Genomic DNA, 23,729 nt, shown 5'->3' on the forward strand with positions numbered 1-23,729 from the left:
AAAAGCAGGAATAGCTTAGAGAAGGCTAAAAAAATTATGTTCCTTGATTTCATAACCTGAGTATGAATAAATGTAAATGAAACTTATTGCCATGAGGATGTTTTAGATACAAAAAGATAAACTATTAGAACAATAGTGTTTGGATATTTAATAGTAGGTTAATACTCAAGGATATCCTTGAGCTCTGAGTGGTGGAGAGCAAAAGTAGGAGTCCAGTGCTGCTGGACTAGGTGAACTTTTAATTTGATTCCACAATAGGTGATTTTATTTAGCACTGGAAAAAAATATGAATGGATAAATGGGTAAATTAATATTTGTTTTCAGCTTTCTGTGCTGTTCATGAGACTAAGGGATAGAGAAAGAGGATAGTCTTGTCTTTTCAATTACAACTTAAAATGTACATATATGAATTCTGACTCTAGGATTTTATTTTTTTTTACATACACTTAGTTGTAACAGTGACTGTGCTTAGCTACCTCAGTCGTTCTTTTTGTGGTCTTCAATTCTGGAGACATTTAAAGATTTAAGTAGTGGGGTTTTCTGTTGGATTTTTCGTGGAACATTCTTGACCCTGGAGAACACTTACTTCCACTTCAGTCCCACATTTATTTTTAAAAGCCAGCTGTTACTTCTCATGCACTCTAATACTGATTCTTTTAAAGAAGTGATGGTAGGTCTCTGTGCAACAACTAGAGGTTGAGATGTATACAATCCTTACTTTCCTTCCTTTAAACCACACACTGTACTTCTGGGAGGCACCGCTGGATAGTTCTAGAGAATGAAACTTACTTTCTTCACTGAGAACAAATCTGTCATATTAATCTGAGAACTCCTGACTGCAAAGTGGCCTGTCTTGTGCCTTCCTGCTTGCCTTACTATTTTTCTAGGCCTTACTATGGCCCAAAAATTAGGTGTAGGTGTTAAGGTTCAGCTCTGTCCTTGTTTGGCCTTCTGCTTCTTTTCCTGCACCATTTCCAAAAAGCATAGCTGCAATATTTAGGTACATTTGTGCAGTCCTCTGATGCTTCCACACTTAACTGCTACTTCAGGCTGTGTTCAAATCAGTGGCTAAGAAGTGAAGTTCCCGTTTTCTCACTCACTTCCAGCTCTGATGCTAATCTGTGCACACTGAATGCTACTTCATTCCTAAATGAAGCATCAAATGTGAACTCTGCTTCTGGAATGTTTTTGTTATTCTAAAAACTCATAGGCAAATGCTAAATTTTACAAGCCTAAACGTTATGTATTCTTAGTGCTTGTTTTCTGAGTAGAATTACTTCCTATAGGTGTAGACAGGGTATAATTAAAGTTGTCAGACCTAGCAGACAAAGAATGAAGAAAGTCTGGTCAGCATCGATGTATTTCCTTTCATGATGGCCTGAACCTTTTTCTACTTGGCAGGAGTTCCTGAAGAGATGATCTTGTTATTACTCCCCATAGGCACGCTTTTTCTGAGGTCATGCAGCAGTGTTCTCTATTACTTACAGGAGTCAGCAGTGGATAGTAACTTACCACTTTCTGTGGAAGTAGTACTTGGTATCCTGCCTGTTCTGTGTTTTTTGGCTGTGGAGTTTGCAGTAGAATTCCCTGCAGATACATGAGCCAGTGTCTTAAGCTTCCACTTTTCTATGCCATGTTGCTAGTCCATAATATGTTAAGATAGCTTGCAGTTATTGGTAGTATACGAAGTTGTCTCATTGTGTGAAGCTTTGAATCAGTAATGTGGTTTACATTAATGGCTCAGAGCTGATAGCGTTCTACAGATATATTTGAGGCAAGCTCTGGAGAGAGAGAAGTAGAAAAGTTGTTAAGAATTTCATCCTTGTGAGAGTCTCAGAGCCTTGTCGTTCCTGAATACCAGTGAACTCTACCTCTGCCAATATCCGTCTGTCAATACCTCTAGCTTGTATTGTGTGTATTGGTCAAGCATAATCATCTGTGAGTCATGTATTAGCGATGTTAGCTGTGTTTTAATGGGTGACACTTACTCATAAAACACTCAGAACCCAAGAGGAACTAGCACTGGCCTGAAAATACAGAGGCCACTAGTTGTGATTTGAACAGTCTCACTCCTGCTAACATTTGTGCACATTTTTGTATCCATGACTACCTGGAGTTTGACTCCTGTGTTGGGGACTTAGGTAACTGATAGACTAATAAGATGCTGCCTGAGAAGAAGAGAGAATACTTGAAATGGAATAAGATACTGAGTTTTTTAACTATAATCTCTGCTTCATCATATGGTCTTTCAGAAGTCTGTCATGTCACATACATGCATAATACATGCATACTGTCAGTCAAACTCAGAACAGTGAGACCATGCATGGAAGATCGTATAAATTACCTTATCAGACAGTGGTTTCTAGTCTCTCAGGCTGTACTTTGCCATGTGCCTTTGAAAAGGGGTATGTGGAGATGCTTGGAGCTGCGCCTAACTTAAGTAGAACATACTCCTAAGGTGACTATTCTGCTTCTGGTACTGAAGCTGTCCCGGGTTATCTCTGCATAGTTCTGGATTTTTCTGCTTAAATCCTTGACTCTGAATATGAGTCCATGTTTTTAGATCTGAAAGTTCTTGTAGGCTGGTCCTCTTAGCAGATGACTTAGGAAGTCTTACAATTTCTCAAGCTGTAAACTTTGATATTGATAGTGATGTTGATGTAGCAGGGGTTTTGTTTATTTGTTTACAACACAGTGTTCACAGGAAGGAGAGCTGTACTGGAGCACTGATCTCTAAAAGCAGTTTTATCTAACCACCCCAGGTTAGTATGGAACTTCCTCTTTACTGTACTGCTGTGGAAAGCAGGGGCTTATGTCTTCCTCTTCTGTGCATTGTGTCCTCTTGAGTACACAAAAGCTGTAGTGATTTGCGTTCTCAGTTGGAAAGAATCTTTGAAATAAGAGTTTGCCCCCCATTGCTGGTTTTCTACAGCATTTTTACGTAATTTCTGTTAAATGTAGCTGGTTTTAGGAATCCCAGAGATAATGACTTTTCATCTCCTTACTAATCCAAGCCTAGCCAAAACAGAAAGAAGGCTTTTAAAGCAAATGGTGGCTGTCACTCCTATGGCTAGGGTAAGGTTGAAAGGAAAGTTTGTCTTTTGAGATACTTTGCTCCAGTCATGACCCCAAAATATTCCAACAGCTGGAGCAACTCTATTAATGGAAAAGAAACTATGGAACAGAAGTTGTGTTCTGTCTCCAGGATACCACTTTGTAGGTGAAAGCACCAAATACAGCACCGTAGGACCAGTAAACTCTGTGTGCTCACCAGTAGCCCAGCAACTGTTGCTCTGCATAACTTAGAACTATTTTTCTTTAAGATTACAACATCTCAAATCCAATCCCTGTAGGACAGTTTGATGTTGTTCGCCTAATGATTTCTCCAGAAGAAATATGTGCATTGCTGTAGGAAGCAAAGGATGTATTAATTTAATGATTTTTTTGTTTGTCCTCTGAATTCTACTGTAATGTTTTTGAAACATTTACAAGTGATAATAATTTAGGAGTAATAGTAGTGTCTTTGGTAAACTATTTATCTCAGCAAGGTAGATGATCCAAATGCTCTTTAAACTTTTGCAGGCTTTGCAAACTCAAACAGCAATAACAAGACAGGGTGTGCTAGGACAGTCTCTACTAACCCAGAATAACTAGTATGGGGTGGAAGGCTTGGCAAAGCAGTCAATTTTTCCCATTCTCACCTTACAAAATTCAAACTTTCATTTATCAATGCACACAGATTCTTTCATTAAGAAATCAGTTGAAGTTTGATGTAAAGTGATACATTACTCAAGCTCACGTTTTGGTTGTAAAACTCTGCTACACAATATTAGAAAAGTTGAAAGGTTGTCAAAATATAAAGAAATATTCATGGGAGTAGTAAAAATTTATTCTGCCTAATTATGTAGGACAGAAGGACAAATAAATCTCAGGGGCATTATTTCAGCTATTGGACTTGTAGTTTCATTAGATGCAGGGCAGTTATTGTCTCTTGTCTGACAAGCTCCATGAAAATATTTTTCTGCTTGGCTGGGAGTCTAAAGAAGCATGCTATGTGAGGTAGACAGCTGAAGGGAAAAGATCTATCTAAAGGACCTTCAAGAGGAGTTCGTAGGCAAGAAATGGTAGCGGCAGCCAGAGTCATCTACTGCTCCGTTGCACGACAGGAGGGAATATGCCATTGTGTTCCAGAGGGACATGGCAAGGTGTCTCCAGTTTCCTCCACAGCCAGGGGTTTGTTGGGTTACCCTAGTCTACAAGTCCTACTTGAACGGCTTGTGACCTGTGTGCAGATCAGCATCTGGCATTTGGTTTTGCTTGGATTACATTTGTAATCCAAACAGAACGTCTTCAGATACACATTTGTGCAAAAAGCCTCGAACTTCCTTCCCTGCCCATAGCAAATCCTACCCTTTTTCTCTTCTGCCCAAACTGCTAGAAGTCACAAGGGAGCATGGGCATCCACAAGTCAGCCATGTCCCTTAGGCATGTTTAGGTGTGGGGACCTCTGCATAAGAAACTTAAACTGTAGTTTAACACTGGTAGTGTTGAATGGCAAAATGACCAAGCTGGCACCAAACATTCTGTATCATTAATCTGTACACAGTTGTCCGCATCCAACCCCCCTCACTTCTTCTTAGAAAACTTCTTGTTCTTTTCATGGAATCATAGAATCATTTAGGTTGGAAAAGACCTTTTAAGATCACCCAGTCCAACCATTAACCTAACACTGCCAAGTCCGCCACTAAACCATGTCCGTAAGTGCCACGCCTACATGTCTTTTAAATACCTCCAGGGGCGGTGACTCAACCACTTCCCTGGGCAGCTGGCTCCAATGCTTAATAACTCTTTCAGTGAATAATTTTTTCCTAATATCCAATCTAAACCTTCCCTGGTGCAACTTGAGGCCATATCCTCTCATCCTATCGTTTGTTAGCTGGGAGAATAAACCAAGACCCACCTTGCTACAACCTCCTCTCAGGCAGTTGTAGAGAGCAATGAGGTCTCCCCTCAGCCTTCTTTTCTCCAGGCTAAAGAACCCCAGTTCCCTCAGCTGCTCCTCACAAGACTTGTTCTCTAGACCCTTCACCAGCTTCATTGCTCTTCTCTGAATGCACTCCAGCATCTCAATGTCTTTCTTGCAGTAAGGGGCCCAAAACTGAACACAGTATTCAAGGTGCAGTCTCACCAGTGCGAAGTACAAAGGGGCAGTCACTTCCCTACTCCTGTTGGCTACACTATTTCTGATACAAGCCAGGATGTTGTTGGTCTTCTCAGCCACCTGTGCACACTGCTGGTTCATAGTCAACCAGGTCCTGAGTGTCTTTATGACTTAGCTTTTGGCCTATATTCAAAGCAAAACAAAAGAAATGTAAATATCTTCAATCTTCTTTTTCCTTCTCTTTTTAAGATAAACGTGATTTGCTCTACTGCTGTCCCTCCATCAAATTCTGGAGTTGTCTGTAAACGCATGTGATCCAGGAGTCTTCATATCTACAAAAACAGATTTAAAAAATTTGCAGCAATATAGAGGCTTTTGTTGAAAAAGAATAGTGATTACTTTTAGATACTAAGTTTACAACTATGATATAAGGATAGTGGTTTCATCTGTCTGTTTATCCAATGTCATGTTTTCCACATAAGCAAGTAGAGGTGTAAGGATTCATATAAACAGTATAATTGAAGATGGAGTTTAGATGTTTTACTTGATACCTTCTCTTTGCAAGAAATCTAACTTTTTTTCAATGGTATATTTGGTGTTTTGAACCTGCCTCCAAAAACCAAGGTTATAGAAGTGATATTTTAACTAGTGTTCAGAGACTGCGTGGGATGTCCTGCGCTGCTGCTCTCTCAGTCTTTAAATAGAAGAATTATCTTCATGGAGGTAGCAACGTAGGAATGGTGAACAAGATTTTTGCAAACAGTATTCTACAATTTCTACAAATAATACTTCTGTTTGGTGTCACAGGCCAAGATAAGGCTGTGACAAAAGTCACAAGGCTTGGTTTAATTTGGGTAAAAGTGTTTATGTATTATCCAGATCCATTTTGTAGAACTCTCTGCTACAAAGTATTTCTGGAGATGAGACCATCGTAATGGCAAGAATTGGACATCTGTGGGGATGATCAGGATGTCTTTAGTTTATTATGTAGGGCAAAAGGACACTAAAGGCTGTGTATCCAGAGCCCTTCACTGGGAAGTAAGCAATCTGTTAGCAAACAGGCTTGGGAAGGAACTCATCTTTGGTTAGGCAGGTTATACTGTTGATGGCTTTCTTACCTCTTCCTCCAATTTCTGACAGACAGTTGCTCCAGTTTGATTTGGCAGTTGTTATATTCCTAGAAGCATTGTCTCAGATATTCAGTATCTTGATTACAGACAAATGGAAAGAGATCTGTCTAGCTAATGTACTTCCATTAGGCAAATATGAGGTACTAACGAAACCTTAAATTACATGTTCAGTTTTGTTGTAGGCAACTTGATCTTTATTGTGCTGAACTAATTTGTTCACAGAGGGAGTTCAGCTTTGTTAAAATTTTTGGACATCTAATTCATAGCTTGTGTTATTTTTCGTCTAACTTTCCAACTTCAGCAATTTGGTTGTGATTTTCCTCTCCCTGAAGTCTATCGAGTGGTTGTATTTTGAAAACACACACACACACAAACTACTGAAAACACTTGAATGTTTTCTTTCTGTAATGATTGTTGTCATATGCAATATTCATGCTCTAAAAATGTTTAAGAAAAAGCATGGTGGAGTAGCAGAGGAGGGTGATTTCAAACTGCTTTGTGTCCCTCTCATTTACACTGCATTGTGAATTAGCCTTTTCCATTCAAAACCACAAATCTTGGAAGACCCAAAGCTAGATGGAAAGTGTCGTTCTGTTACACTGAAGTCTGTATTGGGTTTTATTCACTGTTCCATTACAGAAGGAACTGTACCATAACTTTGTGGTAACAGTATGAGCAGCTGCAGAATCAGGACCAGTATCAGTTTTAATACCATTTCCAACAAATAAGAATACTTTATTTCTTTTTTTCTCATAATTTTTTTTTTCATCTCAACAGGATCCACTCTGTGTAGCTATGAACTACAGCCATCAGAATACACTACAGACCCAAGGGCTGCCAAGTTATGTCCTAAATATCCTGTTCCAGAGAGGTAATATTAATATCTTGTCTGCTTGGGGGTGGAGGGAGCAGAGATTTGTTTTGTTCATGGCAGTTCTTTAGAAAATACGCAGCACAGATTTATTCTGTCTTAAGGTAGATGTTTTAGTATATTATTGCCACATGTATTTAAAAGATTGCGAAAGCAACTCTTAAAGAAAGACCCAAACTATCCATGCATGTATTACTGAGAGTACTGAGCTGGAATCTTTAAGTTCTCTTCTAAGTCCTGTAAATGACACTGTGCTGAGTATCAGCTGTTTTACTGCCTTTCACCCTATAGCCAGCTGCCTATCACCACTGCAGGTCAGAGACAATTGTGGATCACTTTGGATCTTTGGGAGAAAAAAGGATATATTGACATGCAGCTCTCTGCAGTGTTCACTTTTCATACCTTACCTTTGCCAGTCAGATTTAGCAAATTGCTTCGTTTTTCATTCTTTCAGTCCCCAAATGACTAATATGAGGATGGTCAAGTACCAAAAAGAGGGCTGTATTTTATAAACAGATTGATTTGAGTTTTATTGTTTAAAATACTACATTACACTGCTTTTTTTGAAGTAGAATAGAAAAGTTCGTAGCTCCAGAAACTCTGCTAGGTGTGCTGGCTGAAACTGTGGAGAAGAGCATTGCTGAGAAGAGATCTGTTTGCTGTTGTGCAGACCCTTCTGTCAGTAATTGCACTCACTCAAGAAAAATCATGTTGTGTTTTCTCAAAGTTTAGCTTCTCAAACATATTCAGTAGTGGGTTGTAACTGCAGAGTCTCTTCATCTGTACAATTTTCTGTCGCAATTTTATTAAATATTATAGAATCATAGAATCATAGAATGGTTAGGGTTGGAAGGGACCTTCAAAGGTCATCTAGTCCAACCCCCTGCAAGGAGCAGGGACATCCCTGACTAGGTCAGGTTGCTCAGAGCCTCATCCAGCCTGGCCTTGAACGTTTCCAGGGATGGGGCCTCCACCTTTCTGGGCAACCTGTTCCAGTGTTCTATAACTCGCATCGTAAAAAAAATTTTCCTAATTTCTAATCTAAATCTACCCCCCTCTATTTTAAAACCATTACCCCTCGTCCTATTGCAACAGGCCCTACTAAACAGCCTTTCCCCGTCTTTCTTGTAGGCCCCCTTGAGGTATTGGAAGACCGCTATCAGGTCTCCCCGGAGCCTCCTCTTCTCCAGGCTGAACAGCCCCAACTGTCTCAGCCTGTCCTCATAAGAGAGGTGCTCCAGCCCTTTTATCATCTTCGTGGCCCTCCTCTCGACCTTCTCCAACTGGTCCATGTCCTTCTTGTGTTGGGGGCTCCAGAACTGGACACAGTACTCCAGGTGGGGTCTCACCAGGGCAGAGTAGAGGGGGAGAATCACCTCCCTCGACCTGCTGGCCACGCTCCTCTTGATGCAGCCCAGGATGCGGTTGGCCTTCTGGGCCGCAAGGGCGCATTGCCTGCTCATGTTAAGCTTCTCATCCACCAGCACTCCCAAGTCCTTCTCCTCAGGGCTGCTCACAATCCATTCCCTGCCCAGCCTGTATTTGTGCCTGGGATTGCCATGACCCAGGTGCAGGACCTTGCACTTGGCCTGGTTGAACTTCATGAGGTTGGCACGGGCCCACCTCTCCAGCCTGTCAAGGTCCCTCTGGATGGCATCCCTCCCTTCCAGCATGTCGACGGCACCACACAGCTTGGTGTCATTGGCGAACTTGCTGAGGGTGCACTCTATCCCACTGTCCATGTCGCCGACAAAGATGTTGAACAGGGCCGGGCCCAGCACGGACCCCTGAGGGGCGCCACTCGTGACCGGTCTCCACATGGACATTGAGCCGTTGACCACCACTCTCTGAGTGCGGCCATCCAGCCAACTCCTTATCCACCGAGTGGTCCGTCCATCAAACCCGTGTCTCTCTAGTTTAGAGAGAAGGATGTCGTGTGGGACAGTGTCAAATGCTTTGCACAAGTCCAGGTAGATGATGTCAGTTGCTCGTCCCTTGTCCAGCGATGCCGTCACCCCGTCATAGAAGGCCACCAAATTGGTCAGGCACGATCTGCCCTTCATGAAGCCATGCTGGCTGTCACCAACCACCTCCTTGCTCTCCATGTGCCTTAGCATGGTTTCCAGGAGAATCTGCTCCATGACCTTGCCAGGCACAGAGGTGAGGCTGACCGGCCTGTAGTTACCCGGGTCTTCCTTATTCCCCTTTTTAAAAATTGGGGTTATGTTCCCCCTCTTCCAGTCATCGGGGACCTCACCAGACCGCCACGACTTCTCAAATATGATGGCCAGTGGCTTGGCAACTTCATCCGCCAGTTCCCTCAGGACCCGAGGATGGATCTCATCAGGACTCATGGACTTGTGCACCTTCAGGTTCCTTAGATGATCCCGAACCTGCTCTTCGAGTACAATGGGCAGTTCTTCATCCCTGCAGTCCCTGCTTGCACCTTATAATTGTGTCAGTTCAAAACCCTCTAATTTTAAGTCTCTCTTGTCTGCATGGTAGCCTCTCCAGTGAATAATTTTTTTTGTATTGCAGTGACAATAAGTAGCAGCTGGAATATTAACCTTTTTTTTTTTTAGTTTTCCCCACATCAGATTAATATTCCATGCAGCTAACTAGCTGTTATAGCTGTAATACAAAAACAAATTAAAACTTTGGTGCCAGCTTGCATACTGAAAAGGCTTGTCAGTCTTAATTTTTGCCAGAATTATACTGACTTTTCTCACTTTGTGTTCCCATGTCATTCAGTCTGAATGAATATAGCTTAATAAGAGAACAGGATAAAACAGTGTGTCAGAGCTCTAATGACACTATGTAAATTCCTCACAAAAACTACATCAAGAGTTATTTTTGAAAAGCTATTGTGTGGGTGGAGCATTTCCCCTTTTTTATTTTGTATTAATAAAATGTTTAATATGTTTTAATATTTTTGAGATTGAAAAGTCTAAACTTAATGCCCCAAGGCAAGAAATGCCAATATTGTATTTGTAAAACACTCTGTTTTTCAGATGTTTGTAGTTAAATTATTTGAGTAAATTAGTGTAATTTGGAGGGGAAATGGAATCCTGTGGAGACAAACAAATGAAAACTCAGTGTTCTGCAGGCTAAGGCATTCAGGAAGAACTTACCTAACACTTCTGCTCTCAGATTTTATCTGTCAGAGGCATGAACCATGATTCCTGTTAAGTCCATAAGATGGAGGTAGTGTATGCTGTGAGGACTGTCCCCTGATGTTTTCTGTTTGATGACCAGGCTTCTTCATGGCCTTCAGTTGAGGCTCCGCCTCTCAATGGACTCTGATCCTCCAGCTTCGAGGCATTACATCCAACTTTGACATAACAATGCAGTCTAGCAATGCAGCCAGCAATACGTGTTTCTTCCAGAAACCACGCCTAGCCTCAGTAGAGCAGAACCTCACTGTTTAGAGGATCCTAGAGGAAAACCTATCCAGCTTCTCTGTGCAGCATTTATGTATCAACCAGGTGTGCTGAGCTGTGCCAAGGGGTTGCCCCTGAGGAGCCTGTAAGGAGCAGGTAGCAGTGGCACTCCAACTAGGAGCTGGTAGTGGCACCAACTAGGTAGCAGTGGCATCCCAACAAGGCGCCCCGCATACAGCTGTATATGCACAGCTGTAGTAGTGAGAAGATAAAGCTCTCTTCTGAAATCTAGTACTTGAACAATCAGATACGTCTTTTAACTTCGTTTGAATATTGCTTAAAAATACAGTTTTTAACACCGTCATCTGCTGGCTTGAACTTTACTTGCTTTTGTTCATGATTTGAGCATGGTGTTGTTATTCTCAGAAACTTATAATTCCATTTCAGTATGTTATATACCAAGTTATAGTCAAGAGGCCATACAAAACAGTGCAGGTCACGGAGAATAGAATCATAGAATGGTTAGGGTTGTAAGTGATCTTTAAAGGTCATCTAGTCCAACCCCCTGCAAGGAGCTGGGACATCTTCAACTAGATCAGCGTTTTTTATTAAACAAGACACCTTACCCCGCCTACTCATTCAATCAGAACCACTGAAACAGCAGCAGATCTCAAAAAGGTGGATTTTCAGGAGTGCCATGTACTCAAAACAGGTTATAGGAACCACTAACCTAATTTTTTAAAATTAATTACAACGAAGTTAGAAATCAGTTATTGTGCATGAAAATAGGTAACTTAAAATGCGTAGTGAAATTTCTGTAGCTTAAGGGACATTAGATGAGTAGTATAAACCCTTGTAGACATAAAGAATGTTTTGCTCTGTTGGGATGTATTTTGGAACAGTAATTTAATCCCATTAGATCTCCTTTTAAAAAATGGATATTTTTGTATTTGGATGCAGGAATGACAGTCCTTTGCCTACTCCCAGCTCAAAATTTGAGCTTTGTTAGTGATATTGACAACTTCTGAATGCTCTAGGCTTTCTGGAAAATTGGAATAGTTAGCAATTAAATAAATCTCTCAAATTTCAGTATTTTCTAGTATTATTGCATATAATGAACTGCAGTATGCTATATATTCCAAAACAGACTATGTTGTAAGAGGCTGAGAGGATATGTGGACTGCCTTTTAAATAGGGCAGCCATCATTATAAATTTAATTTGGTTTTTAACAACTGTGACTAGTTCACCATTACTTTGCTGTACTTAACTGCTGTCTTCATCATTACCCAAAAGTAGACCATCAATATAAGCATCTTCAAATAAGTTTACCTGCTGAGCAAAGTAAGTTTAAAACCATATAATTCACAATCATCAGTCACTTCAAACAAAAACCTAGGATCTACTAATTACCTAGGTAATAGAGGCGATCATCATTTCTCCCAAATTCCATACAGAATAATTACACACTAATAGTTTTCAGAGTGTCATCTTTTCTTTTTCCCCAAAAAGAATGCATAGAAAGGATGTGCCTAAGACAGCTGATTTACTCACTACGTGTTTAAAATGACAGAATTTTGGAAAGGCTTGGACTTAACAAATAGTTACTGAGTACAGAAAATTGCTGGTTTATAGGTCATTACTGAAATGGGGAAACTGCAAAAGATTATGTGCATTGCTGCTACAGTCCACTGAAATCTTTTAAGTAAGGAAGATTGGGCAGGGTGGAAAAATACAGAGGGTAGAAGAAAAGACTGTCTTAATACGAAAGATATTTCTTTGATTGGATCCAGTTACGAAAAGGAACAAGTAATTCATGGAACATGTGTCTGAAGTGTAATTGGGGAGATTGATCAAAAGATGTAATAGACCACTTAGAGGTCTTGCTCATAGTGCTCATGAGCAAGAAAGGCAGCTACCTAATGGGAAACATTTGGAAAACAAAATTACCCACTTTTAAAGTGAAGGTTTTGCTCTCTTATATCTTCCTGTGATGGAGCTGATGACAGGTTCTGCTGAGCTTTCTGCAAAGTTTAATGCATAGCATCAGTATTTTTGGGCAGGATGCTTCCAAAACAGTCCAGGAATAATGAAACATTACAAGCATCTCTGCATGTTTTTCAAAGAATGTAGTGCACAGTTTTAACAAAACTAATGAAAGTAAGCACCACCATTGTAATCTTCAATATAAGAGCAAGTTTAGAATGGGCACAGACAAGGAATAAATACATTGTTTTTCCTTGGCAGCAGTTATAAGTGCTGATGTCTTTTAGCATAAAATGTATGCTTGCAAGTAAGAGCATTGTCATTCTGGGATTTCTTTTGCTGCAAATATGGGCCAGTATTCCATTCTAACATGAGTGAAAGGCATTGTTTCAGCTGCTAGTTCACCATCTGACACTTGCATGAGAGACGTTTGAGCGGAAATAGGAATATGTATTTTCTGAGCCTTGCCATTTAAGGGTGGGAGGGTAGCAATTTCCTATTGGACTGTGCACTTCAGCCTCACAGGGTAACTTGTAAGAACTGCATCACTTCCCATTATGATCATCCTCATTCCAGCAGCACTTGTGCATTCAACACATGGTTTCTGGTTATGATGTTATGAGGGTGGAATGGTTGCATCTATTCACCTTTCATTTTGTGTGTTGATGTGGCATTTATATTAAGTAGGAGTAATTTTTTTTTCTTATTTTTTTTTTCTTGTGTCACCAGTGCACCTATTCCATTCTTCCATCGCTGTGCTCCTGTGAACATTTCCTGCTATGCCAAGTTTGCAGAGGCCCTGATCACCTTTGTCAGTGACAGTAGTGTCTTACACAGGCTGATTAGTGGAGTTATGACCAGCAAAGAGATTATAATGGGACTTTGCTTGTTATCACTAGGTAATTGTTTTTCTCATTACTAGATATTTCTTAGTACTGCATTAGGAGATTGTTAACACCCTCTAACCACAATATGAGAAAAAAAACATGTATGATAGCAATAAGCCCTTAGAAAATGGTTCAGAATGTTTTTTTTTAAATTTTGTTTGACAGCTGGGTAACTTATTCAGAAGCAATATACATATACATTCCTATTTTTTCTCCTCTTCCACTGATTATGAGATAGAAGATGTGTGGCTGTTGATTAGCCAACATTAGTTTTGGTATAGTTAACAGAGTATCCCCATTTTCTTAATTTTTATTATAGTATTCCCCTTTCCCGTTTCTAATATTCATCTTCTGCCAATCCAAGTCCAAATAAATCTTTTACAAATAAAAAGGACAGGGTGGGAAATGCACAGTAGCACACTCTTCTAGAGTCTAGGGGATTTTGTTTGTTTAATTTAACATACTTGTGCAGGAGTATGAGAATTTCAGAGGGAAAACAAGAAACTTAGGTTCATGTTTGTTATACTGTATGTTATCCTCTTCTTCCCCTTTCCCCGAAATTAAAAACTTCAGGCCTTTGAAAATCTCCGCCTTGTCTGAAGAGCTGGAAACTCCCAGCAGTACAGAGGTGCTGAATCTCAGAGCTGCGAGATGTCTCTGGCCCATAGCATGGCACATTGCACTAGAGTGAAGTCTTTAACAAAGTCTTGTGAATTCAAATGGAATGCTACTCGCCCACATAAATTAGTTTCCTAATGAGTCTATTTCACTCTTCCTAAGTATAAAATCTGAAATCCTAAAATGAGAGGCTCCAGATACTAGCTGTGTGTATGAGCAGTGTGTGGTTTAGAAAGAAACACTGCGAAGCTGTACCAGATAAAGAAGTCCTTTGTTTTCAGTCTGCCTTTGTGTTGTTTTTTTTTTTTTTTTAAAAGGATGCTAGGTACCATTATACCATTTAAAAAATAAACAAACCACAAAAAGCCATTGAGTATCTTTTCAACTATAGCTGGAAAGCTGATTATTCTTCTATCTTGACAGCTGTAGTATTTGGTAGTAATGGTAGAAAGACTGTTCTGAGTCTGAAAGCTAGTGGCTGATCAGCAGTGCTACTATTTGATTGAAGTCAGAAGTTGGTACAGAGTTTTACATACAGTTAATTTACAATTTTTTTCATACCTTCATAGTTAAACAGAATTTATTTATTTTTAAGCAATGGGTAAAGTTGTCTGATTCAGGAAGCCAGGTTCCCGTGGCTTTCATGTAACTGCTCACTACATCTTAGCTGGGTGGGATTCTAGAAGGCCAGAACATGAAGTTCCTGAATGACAGTGGAACTGTGTGAACAAAGCATGTTAAAGAACTCCTTTTGAATGTTGAAAATAAAATCGTAATTTTTTTACTTCTTGTTGGCATGACATTTTGGAATGCACAGGCCTCACATTGTCTGCACTTGTTTGACAAGTGTATTTGAGTGCAAATTCTTCTCTGATCCTCAGGAGGTGTGCTCATGTCACCAGACTCAGACTGCTATCATGTCTTGGTCTCTGTTTTGTCATTGTCTAAATCTCTGTCTGTTTGTACACATTGTGTCTTGTATTTAATGTATCGTGTAAATGTATTTATGCTCTCTTTGTTTTAATGAACAGTATCAAAGCAGAAGTTGTAGAGGTACCTAATTTCCTTAACAGTCTGTGCAGTGAGTTTTTAAGACTCAGAGAAGAAATCTCTGTCTAAAAATTCTGTTGGAAGGAAGTTACCTTAGTGCAGTGGGAGAATTAGGAAGGCTATTTCTACTTGAAATAAGTGCTCGGCTTATTTTGTTTGTCTTCTTTTGCAGTGTTGTCCATGAGTTTGATGGTTATAATCAGGTACATTTCAAGAGTGCTTGTCTGGATTTTAACAATTCTTGTCATTCTGGGATCACTCGGTAAGTCTTGCTTGTCTCTCAGTTTCTGAGTGTCCTGTTCTAATCTTTGTGGTCCATGTCCTCAGGCCAGCTACATCCTGCACAGGTCTTGGATCATGCATTTCCCTTCAGCTTTCCTTTGAGTCCCTTGCAAGACATATGTCAAAAATGCCACCTTTGTAATTGCTGTTCTCTCCCAGAGAGTACCTTGCTCCTTAGATGCACATCTTGCTTGGCTGGCAAGCTTCCTGTCAGTCTGTCTCACTAAAGCCTATGTAGGCAATATGAGATATTCCTCGCAATGCTTGTAGCGCAGCCCTAAATGTTGTCTGCTTCTTTGCCTGCCTTTCAGACATTTCAGTAAGGCATCTAGTCTGAGTGTGTCTGATGGCATACCCACCCACTGGGCGTACTCAACCATGCAGGAATCAAAGGGCAACTACTGTTTATACAGCCTCAGAGGACCTTAGGATATAGGTGTGTCCATGCAACCTTGACATGTCCATCAGCCCATTCAGTCTTCTTAGTAGCTCTGTAGGTGTATCTAAGACAGGTTCTTGAGGAGAGAAAGCAAAGGTGCTTTTCTAGCATTTCTAGTCAAATCTTTGTATTTCCATATGACTCGGGAAGTCCTGCATGACCTAGATCATGTATGAAGTAGAACCAGCCATGCAGTCTTGGTAACGGTGAAAGATTGTGTCATCCAAATGTGATTATCACATTAACTTTTACATTTGTAAAACTGAAGTTTTCTGTTATTGGTACACAGTAGCTAAGCCAAAATGTATGGGCAGATGACTGTAGGGAAGGAACAAAAATAGAATCATCAAGTTAGAAAGCACTAGCAATTTAATTCTTGCAATTCATGACTGCAAAGGATGGGAAAACAAATCAGCAGACCATCTATGTCTTCAGGATCACTTGGTTTTTCTGCTTACTGGTCTCTGGATCTGTGACCACAGAAAAGGAAAATAAATAGATTTTTAAAAAATTATATTCTCTTTAGAAGCTGAACAACTATGTTAAGTGAAAGAGTTGAATGACTTATCTTACTGCCATCTGTTATTGTGTTCTAAAAAATTGCATCCATTACACAGACTGAATAAGAACATGTCATTTGTGAGACATACTGCTCATTCTGTATTCACTGTTTGATTAGGAGACACCAAAAGAGCATTCTCCATTTTAGACCTGAACGGACTACCTTCAGCAAAGACTTGTGATCTCTAGATAAGTTTACGCAGCTGACTCAGAAATAACAGCAGAACAGAGAAAGACAATCAAAAGAGGAAAAAAAAAAAGTATCATAGGGGAAAGGTTATCTCCCTGAGGGGCTGGAGTCCTGTGTTTAAGAGAAGTTCTATCTTGGAAAGGTAGCTAGAATAGGAAAATGACATTCTGGCCATAAGGCTAGGATTTCGTAATAGGTGTTAGAAGAAAGTACCTCATGTGCCTTTCACTGGTGTTTTTTCCAGTACCCAAAAGACATTGTCTGATGTAGGTATAGCTATGTGTCATTAACCTGAGGTGCTGTTTTCATCATCAGGGCTGTTCCTTCTCAATTAGTATTCCTAGGACTTGTAGACTCCTCTTTTGTTTTATTTCTCTTGTTATTTTGCATCCTAATCCAAAGGTCCCTCTCTGTTTCCTCTCATAAATTCTTACTCCCTGCTTTATTATATGTACATACATCGTACCATATAACCCTTTATTATTCTTTTTGTTCCTCTGTTACCTAATTGGAGCTGTGATCTTCATTGTTAGGGCTCCCCATGAACTAGTCCTTTCATGCACTTCACCCTAAAACATAGAGTCAAAGAGCTGCAAGTCTCTTAAGCGGTCATAGTGGGGTGAGACTGTGCAAAGAGTATATCCACCTGAGAAGAGGGCAACAGAGAACTAAGCACCTCCTCAAAAGTTCCTGTTGGGTTAAGCATCAGTGCTCTTGGGTACCAGACTAGAATTAAAAAGAAGAAAAGGTTTAGTTTATTATGTAGTAGGTAGTATGACTGTGTCACATAAAAGAACCATCTTTCACTTACCGTTTTTTTTTTTAATCTAAAACATAGGTGGTACAGGAGTCCTGTGGTGGCTCTATGCTAAGCAACGAATATCTGCCAGTGCTGTTGAGACTCAAATAGCCAAAGACAATCTTCAGGCTCTCTTGATCTATGCCATTTCAGCTACAGTCTTCACGGTATGCTTTGCTAATGACTATATTATTTTCTTGTTCTGTCTTCCTGGTGGTGTCTATTTTTTTTTACTCAGGTCAAAAATTTATATTGAACACATTTTTGAGGAGTTTATATGTACTGCAAGCTCTGCAGTCAAATTTTGTTTGGTTGGTTGTTTTTTTTCACTTCCACACATTGTTCTCTAATATCTGATTTTGAGTCAGGAGAAAGTTTCTAACCCTGTAGCTACTCTCCTCTACTGTAAAATGTCCACGGGGACTTCCAAGAATAGGTGCAATACTGGACTCCCAATCCAATTTCACTTACGAGGTTTTTCTTAGGTTCCAGTTCAGAGGGACTTAGTAATTTCAATTTATTTGAAAGTCCTTAGACCTGCTTCTGAAATTGGTTGTTTCCAGACTTTTTCCATTTACAGAAGGATCATTGTGAACTGAAATGGGTTATGGGTTTGATGGACGGACCACTCGGTGGATAAGGAGTTGGCTGGATGGCCGCACTCAAGAGAGTGGTGGTCAACGGCTCAATGTCCATGTGGAGACCGGTCACGAGTGGCGTCCCTCAGGGGTCCGTGCTGGGCCCGGCCCTGTTCAACATCTTTGTTGGCGACATGGACAGTGGGATAGAGTGCATCCTCAGCAAGTTCGCCGATGACACCAAGTTGCGTGGTGCTGTCAACACGCTGGAAAGGAGGGATGCCGTCCAGAGGGACCTTGACAGGCTGGAGAGGTGGGCCCGTGCCAACCTCATGAAGTTCAACCAGGCCAAGTGCAAGGTCCTGCACCTGGGTCATGGCAATCCCAGGCACAAATACAGGCTGGGCAGGGAATGGATTGTGAGCAGCCCTGAGGAGAAGGACTTGGGAGTGCTGGTGGATGAGAAGCTTAACATGAGCAGGCAATGCGCCCTTGCGGCCCAGAAGGCCAACCGCATCCTGGGCTGCATCAAGAGGAGTGTGGCCAGCAGGTCGAGGGAGGTGATTCTCCCCCTCTACTCTGCCCCGGTGAGACCCCACCTGGAGTACTGTGTCCAGTTCTGGAGCTCCCAACACAAGAAGGACACGGACCAGCTGGAGAAGGTCCAGAGGAGGGCCACGAAGATGATAAAAGGGCTGGAGCACCTCTCTTATGAGGACAGGCTCAGAGAGTTGGGGCTGTTCAGCCTGGAGAAGAGGAGGCTCCGGGGAGACCTGATAGTGGTCTTCCAGTACCTCAAGGGGGCCTACAGGAAAGATGGGGAAAGGCTGTTTAGTAGGGCCTGTTGCAATAGGACGAGAGGTAATGGTTTTAAAATAGAGGGGGGTAGATTTAGATTAGAAATTAGGAAAAAATTTTTTACGATGCGAGTTATAGAACACTGGAACAGGTTGCCCAGAGAGGTGGTGGAGGCCCCATCCCTGGAAACGTTCAAGGCCAGGCTGGATGAGGCTCTGAGCAACCTGATCTAGTCAGGGATGTCCCTGCTCCTTGCAGGGGGGTTGGACTAGATGACCTTTGAAGGTCCCTTCCAACCCTAACCATTCTATGATTCTATGATTCTATGAAATACTAACACTGATTACCAAACCAATTTGGTCTTCTTTAGGCCTTGCTGTTGGTTTCGGAGTCACTGACCTTACTGTTAACAAATGTTTGACTAACTTACGTGACAAGATCACCACACCACGCTCAAATGTAAATGTTTCATTGTATTCTGTGTTAAATCTTGCTGATATCACTGCTTTGTAGAACATAAATGAGGATAGAGTCTGGTCTAATTTTAACAGCCTAAAGCTGATGATGATTCCAAATACATAATTATGAGACTGGAATTCCCCAAAAGGATAACATGGAAACTAATTTATCACCAGAAGAAGCTGACAGAAGTTTTACATTTTGATCTTGTGATCTTATAGATAGTGCATGTGTTAATTTGCTGTGTTTGAATATCCTAGCTGTGCGACATGATAGCTTGCTTATTTTTCAGTTGCCTAAAATGTGATTTGGAAACTTCTTCCTCTAGGTTATCTTGTTCTTGATAATGTTAATTATGCGCAAACGAGTAGCTCTCACCATAGCCTTGTTCCATGTGGCCGGCAAGGTCTTCATTCACCTGCCACTGCTAGTCTTCCAGCCATTTTGGACATTCTTTGTGCTTATCCTCTTCTGGACATACTGGATCACAGTCCTGCTTTTCCTTGGTACTACAGGTAAGCAGTTACCAGGCTTATTCTAATAAATTCCACATTGTTTTGTATTGTTTCAGGCTGAGTTGCTTAAAAAGTATGTGATAACTTTTAGTAAAAAAACACACATATTGTCCTTCTTTTCTTGTTTACTTCAGTCACTTCAAAATACTTGTATCAAGAAAGTTAGAATCTTTTCAGTCCAGACTGGGAGAACTGAAAAAGTTTACATTATCTGTGTATGAGAAGAAGTCCACGCTTATGAAGAGCTTGTACACTAAAAACAAAATTAGTTGTGCATTTGAATTACTCAATGCCCAGTATGTTGCTTTGTGCCTTAAACTGACTTTTTGATTTGATGCGAGTTGGCATGTTCAAACCACAAGACTCCATTAGTAAGACTACTATAACAATTTTTCAAATAATTCCCTCTAATTTTACACAAACAGGCTAAAACCAGCCTAATCTTACAGCTGATCTCAAAAGGTATTATATTGTAGCCAGTACTCACGCAGATGAAGACATAGTAATAAAAGGACTGTTGCACAAAATTACTGTCTCACAAAATGTACTGGAAGTAGTTTTCAGTTGTTCATAACTTAGGTGTCCAGCATTATTCCAGCATTTTCCAGGATTATTAGGGAGATTTTTCTGCTTTTTCTGAGAGCAGCCAATGTACTCTGAATTTCTGCCTGCTGTGAACAGCTTTGTTTGCGTTCAGGATCTGACAAGAGCTTCTAGAATTAGCTGATCCTATAGGTCCAAATCTTAGTTACTTCAGCAGAGAAATCTAGCAACTAAATGGGAGATGTCTGTGTTATTTTGAATTAAGTTGTAGGCAATAGAGACTATCATTCATTATTAAAACCTTAGAATTTTGAAATTTATTGTTTACTGCTGATCCAAAAGTAGTAATGTTTCAGGTCACAGAGCTATTTCAGGATAATGCAAGATAAGTATTTTTTATTTCATAGTCTGAATTCTTGTCAAGGGGTGGAGGTAATAGAATTGACGTGTTCTCATTCTCATTACTGTTGAAGTTTTTAGTTTTCATTACATGCAAAAAATGTTCTCCTCTGAAAGTGAGTTAAGTCTGAGTCCCATGCTTCACTCTGTGAGTTAGACCACTGCATAGGGACTAAATTTGTAGTAGAATTTAGGCTGATATTATATGTTATTGACAGAACTCATTGACCTTGATTCTGCAAAGACTAGTTTTTGGTTTTAGCTTTATATGCACTTAGTGTTTCCACTGACACCAGTTAAACAAAATCTTTATGCAAATAGAGACAAATCTTTTCAATCCAAACTGAGAGAACTGAAAAAGTGTAGATTATCTGTGTATGAGAAGAAGCCCACACTTATGAAGAGCTTATTCACTAAAACCAAAATTAGTTCAACAGTTCGATTTATTCACAAGAAAATACTGATTTTTTTTTTATATAAGCATAAAAGCATAGCTAAGAAGATGGAGAAGGTTCTGTCAATGCTAAGTCAAAACAATGTTTTTTGAGGTAAGCATTTTATACAGAGATGTTACTTTCAGTGTTTTTCTGACTCTCATCAGCTGCTCATATAACTGTTGTATAAGATGAAACATCTCAATGTGGGTTAACACACTGAAATAGAGCTTATCCTGGGAGAGTTCTGACATGCACAAGTCCATGGGACCTGATGAGATGCATCCATGGGTCCTGAGGGAACTGGCAGATGAAGTTGCCAAGCCTCTGGCCATCATATTTGAGAAGTAATGGCAGTTTGGTGAGGTTCCTGCCAACTGGAAAAGGGGAAATATAACCCCCATTTTTAGAAAAGGAAACAAGGAAGACGTGGGGAACTACAGGCTGCTCAGCCTCACCTCTGTGCCTGGCAAGGTCATGGAGCAGATTCTCCTGGAAACCATGCTAAGGCACATGGAGAGCAAGGAGGTGGTTGGTAACAGCCAATATGGCTTCATGAAGGGCAAATCATGCCTGACCAATCTGGTGGCCCTCTATGACGGGCTTACAGCATTGGTGGACAAGGGATGACCAACTGACATCATCTACCTGGACTTATGCAAAGCATTCGACACTGTCCCACGTGACATCCTTCTCTCTAAACTGGAGAGACATGGGTTTGATGGACGGACTCATCAACTCAACTCACTCAGTTGGTAAGGAATTGGCTGGATGGTCACACTTAGAGAGTGGTGGTCAATGTCCAAGTGTAGACCGGTGATGAGTGGTGTTCCTCAAGAGTCAGTACTGGGACCAGCCCTGTTTAACATCTTTGTTGGCCATGTGGACAGTGGGATAAAGTGCACCCTCAACAAGTTTGCTGATGACACCAAGCTCTGTGGTGTGGTCAACATGCTGGAGGAAAGCGATGCCATCCAGAGGGACCTTGACAGGCTGGAGAGTTGGGCCCATGAGAACCTCATCAAGTTCAGCCAGGCCAAGTGCAAGGTCCTGCACGTGGATCACAGCAATCCTAGGCACAAATACAGGCTGGGCGGGGAATGGATTGTGAGCAGCCCTGAGGAGAAGAACTTGGGAGTGATGGTGGATGCAAAGCTCCATATGAGCTGGCAGTGTGCACCTGCAGCCCAGAAAGCCAACTGCATCCTGGGCTGCATCAAGAGAAGCATGGCCAGCAGGCTGAGGGAGGTGATTCTCCCCCTCTACTCTGCCCTGGTGAGACCCCACCTGGAGTACTGTGTCCAGTTCTGGAGCCCCCAACATAAGAAGGACATGGACCAGTTGGAGAAGGTCCAGAGGAGGGCCACAAAGATGACCAGAGGGCTAGAGCACCTTTCCTATGAGGACAGGCTGAGAGAGTTGGGGCTGTTCAGCCTGGAGAAGAGGAGGCTCCGGGGAGACCTGATAGCAGCCTTCAAGTACCTAAAGGGGAAAGATGCAGAGAAACTCTTTAGGAGGGCCTATTGTGATAGGATGAGGAGTAATGGTTTTAAAATAGAAGGAATCAGATTCAGACTTGATAGAAAGAAAAAAATTTTTTTACAGTGCAGGTGGTGGAACAGTGGAACAAGTTTCCCAGAGAAGTGGTTGATGCCCCATCCCTGGCAACATTCAAGGCCAGGTTGGACGGGGCTCTTAGCAACCTGATTTAGTTGGCAATGTCCCTGCTTCTTGCAGGGGGTTGGACTAGATGACCTTTAAAGGTCCCTTCCAACCGTAACCATTCTATGATTCTATTCTGTTCTGTCCCTCTCAATACTTGATATCACTATTCAGATTAGACAAAAGAGTCAATGGATTTCTGAATGTATGAAATCTCATGTTTAGGATCTCTAAAGCTGCTCGTTACATCTGTGAATACCTCTAAAGCTACAAATATGGTTGAAATACATATACAAAGACTTACCATAACAAAAACAAAAGTGATTGTTAATGTTAACATCTAGATGTCAGGATCTATGAAGTTGAGTATTGATTCTTACTCTATGAATAATATCAACAGAGCAACAGACTGAAATTAAGAATGACTGAAGCGAGCTTCTATTGTGTTTGGTGTAAGAATTTTTGTTACTTGATGGTGATTAGTTTTGGTAGTTTTCACTATGTAGCTAAAAATTAAAATAAATGTTGCAGGATTTTGAGTATGCTCAGAATATGGGGGGTTTTGTGCACTTTTTAAAAATGCCATTATGCTGATTGTCTCAAAAGCTGTAACTTTCTTAGAAACAATCTTCCTAAACGTGCCATTTAGAACTATTAGTAGAAGCTAGAGGGGTAGATGCTGTAGATGGTTATGAGCTGCTAATACCATATGCTTCCTTCTTTCTGAGTTGATGTAAGCACAATTTACTTTTTTTACTCTCATTTATTTTTAGGTAGTCCTGTCCGAAATGAAGAAGGATTTGTTGAATTTCGGATGGTAGGTCCTTTGAAATACATGTGGTGGTACCACGTAGTGGGACTTATCTGGATCAGCGAGTTTATCCTAGCCTGTCAGCAGATGACAGTAGCAGGGGCTGTTGTGACATACTATTTTACAAGGTAAGGAGAACTTAGACAGCTCTACTGTGAGTAGCCTAGAAATTGAATTA

At 40.8% G+C, this 23,729-nt stretch overlaps 1 protein-coding gene across 4 annotated transcripts in view; it reads left to right on the forward strand.

Annotated features, from left to right (window-relative positions):
* Nucleotides 1–23,729, forward strand: part of SLC44A1 (solute carrier family 44 member 1) — a 73,806-nt gene that overhangs the window by 35,765 nt on the left and 14,312 nt on the right. For all 4 annotated transcript variants that reach the window (XR_015261417.1, XR_015261416.1, XM_086770119.1 and 1 more), the window contains exons 5-10: nt 7,069–7,162; nt 13,256–13,425; nt 15,254–15,343; nt 17,392–17,519; nt 19,516–19,702; nt 23,514–23,679. Coding sequence is in view for 2 of the 4 variants with exons in the window: in XM_086770119.1 (XP_086626245.1) it covers nt 7,069–7,162; nt 13,256–13,425; nt 15,254–15,343; nt 17,392–17,519; nt 19,516–19,702; nt 23,514–23,679 (835 nt within the window). In the remaining 2 variants the exon portion in view is untranslated. The remainder of the gene's footprint in view (nt 1–7,068; nt 7,163–13,255; nt 13,426–15,253; nt 15,344–17,391; nt 17,520–19,515; nt 19,703–23,513; nt 23,680–23,729) is intronic.

The sequence above is a fragment of the Chlamydotis macqueenii genome, chromosome Z (genome assembly GCF_036417535.1).
Source record: "Chlamydotis macqueenii isolate bChlMac1 chromosome Z, bChlMac1.mat, whole genome shotgun sequence".
Lineage (NCBI taxonomy): Eukaryota > Metazoa > Chordata > Aves > Otidiformes > Otididae > Chlamydotis > Chlamydotis macqueenii.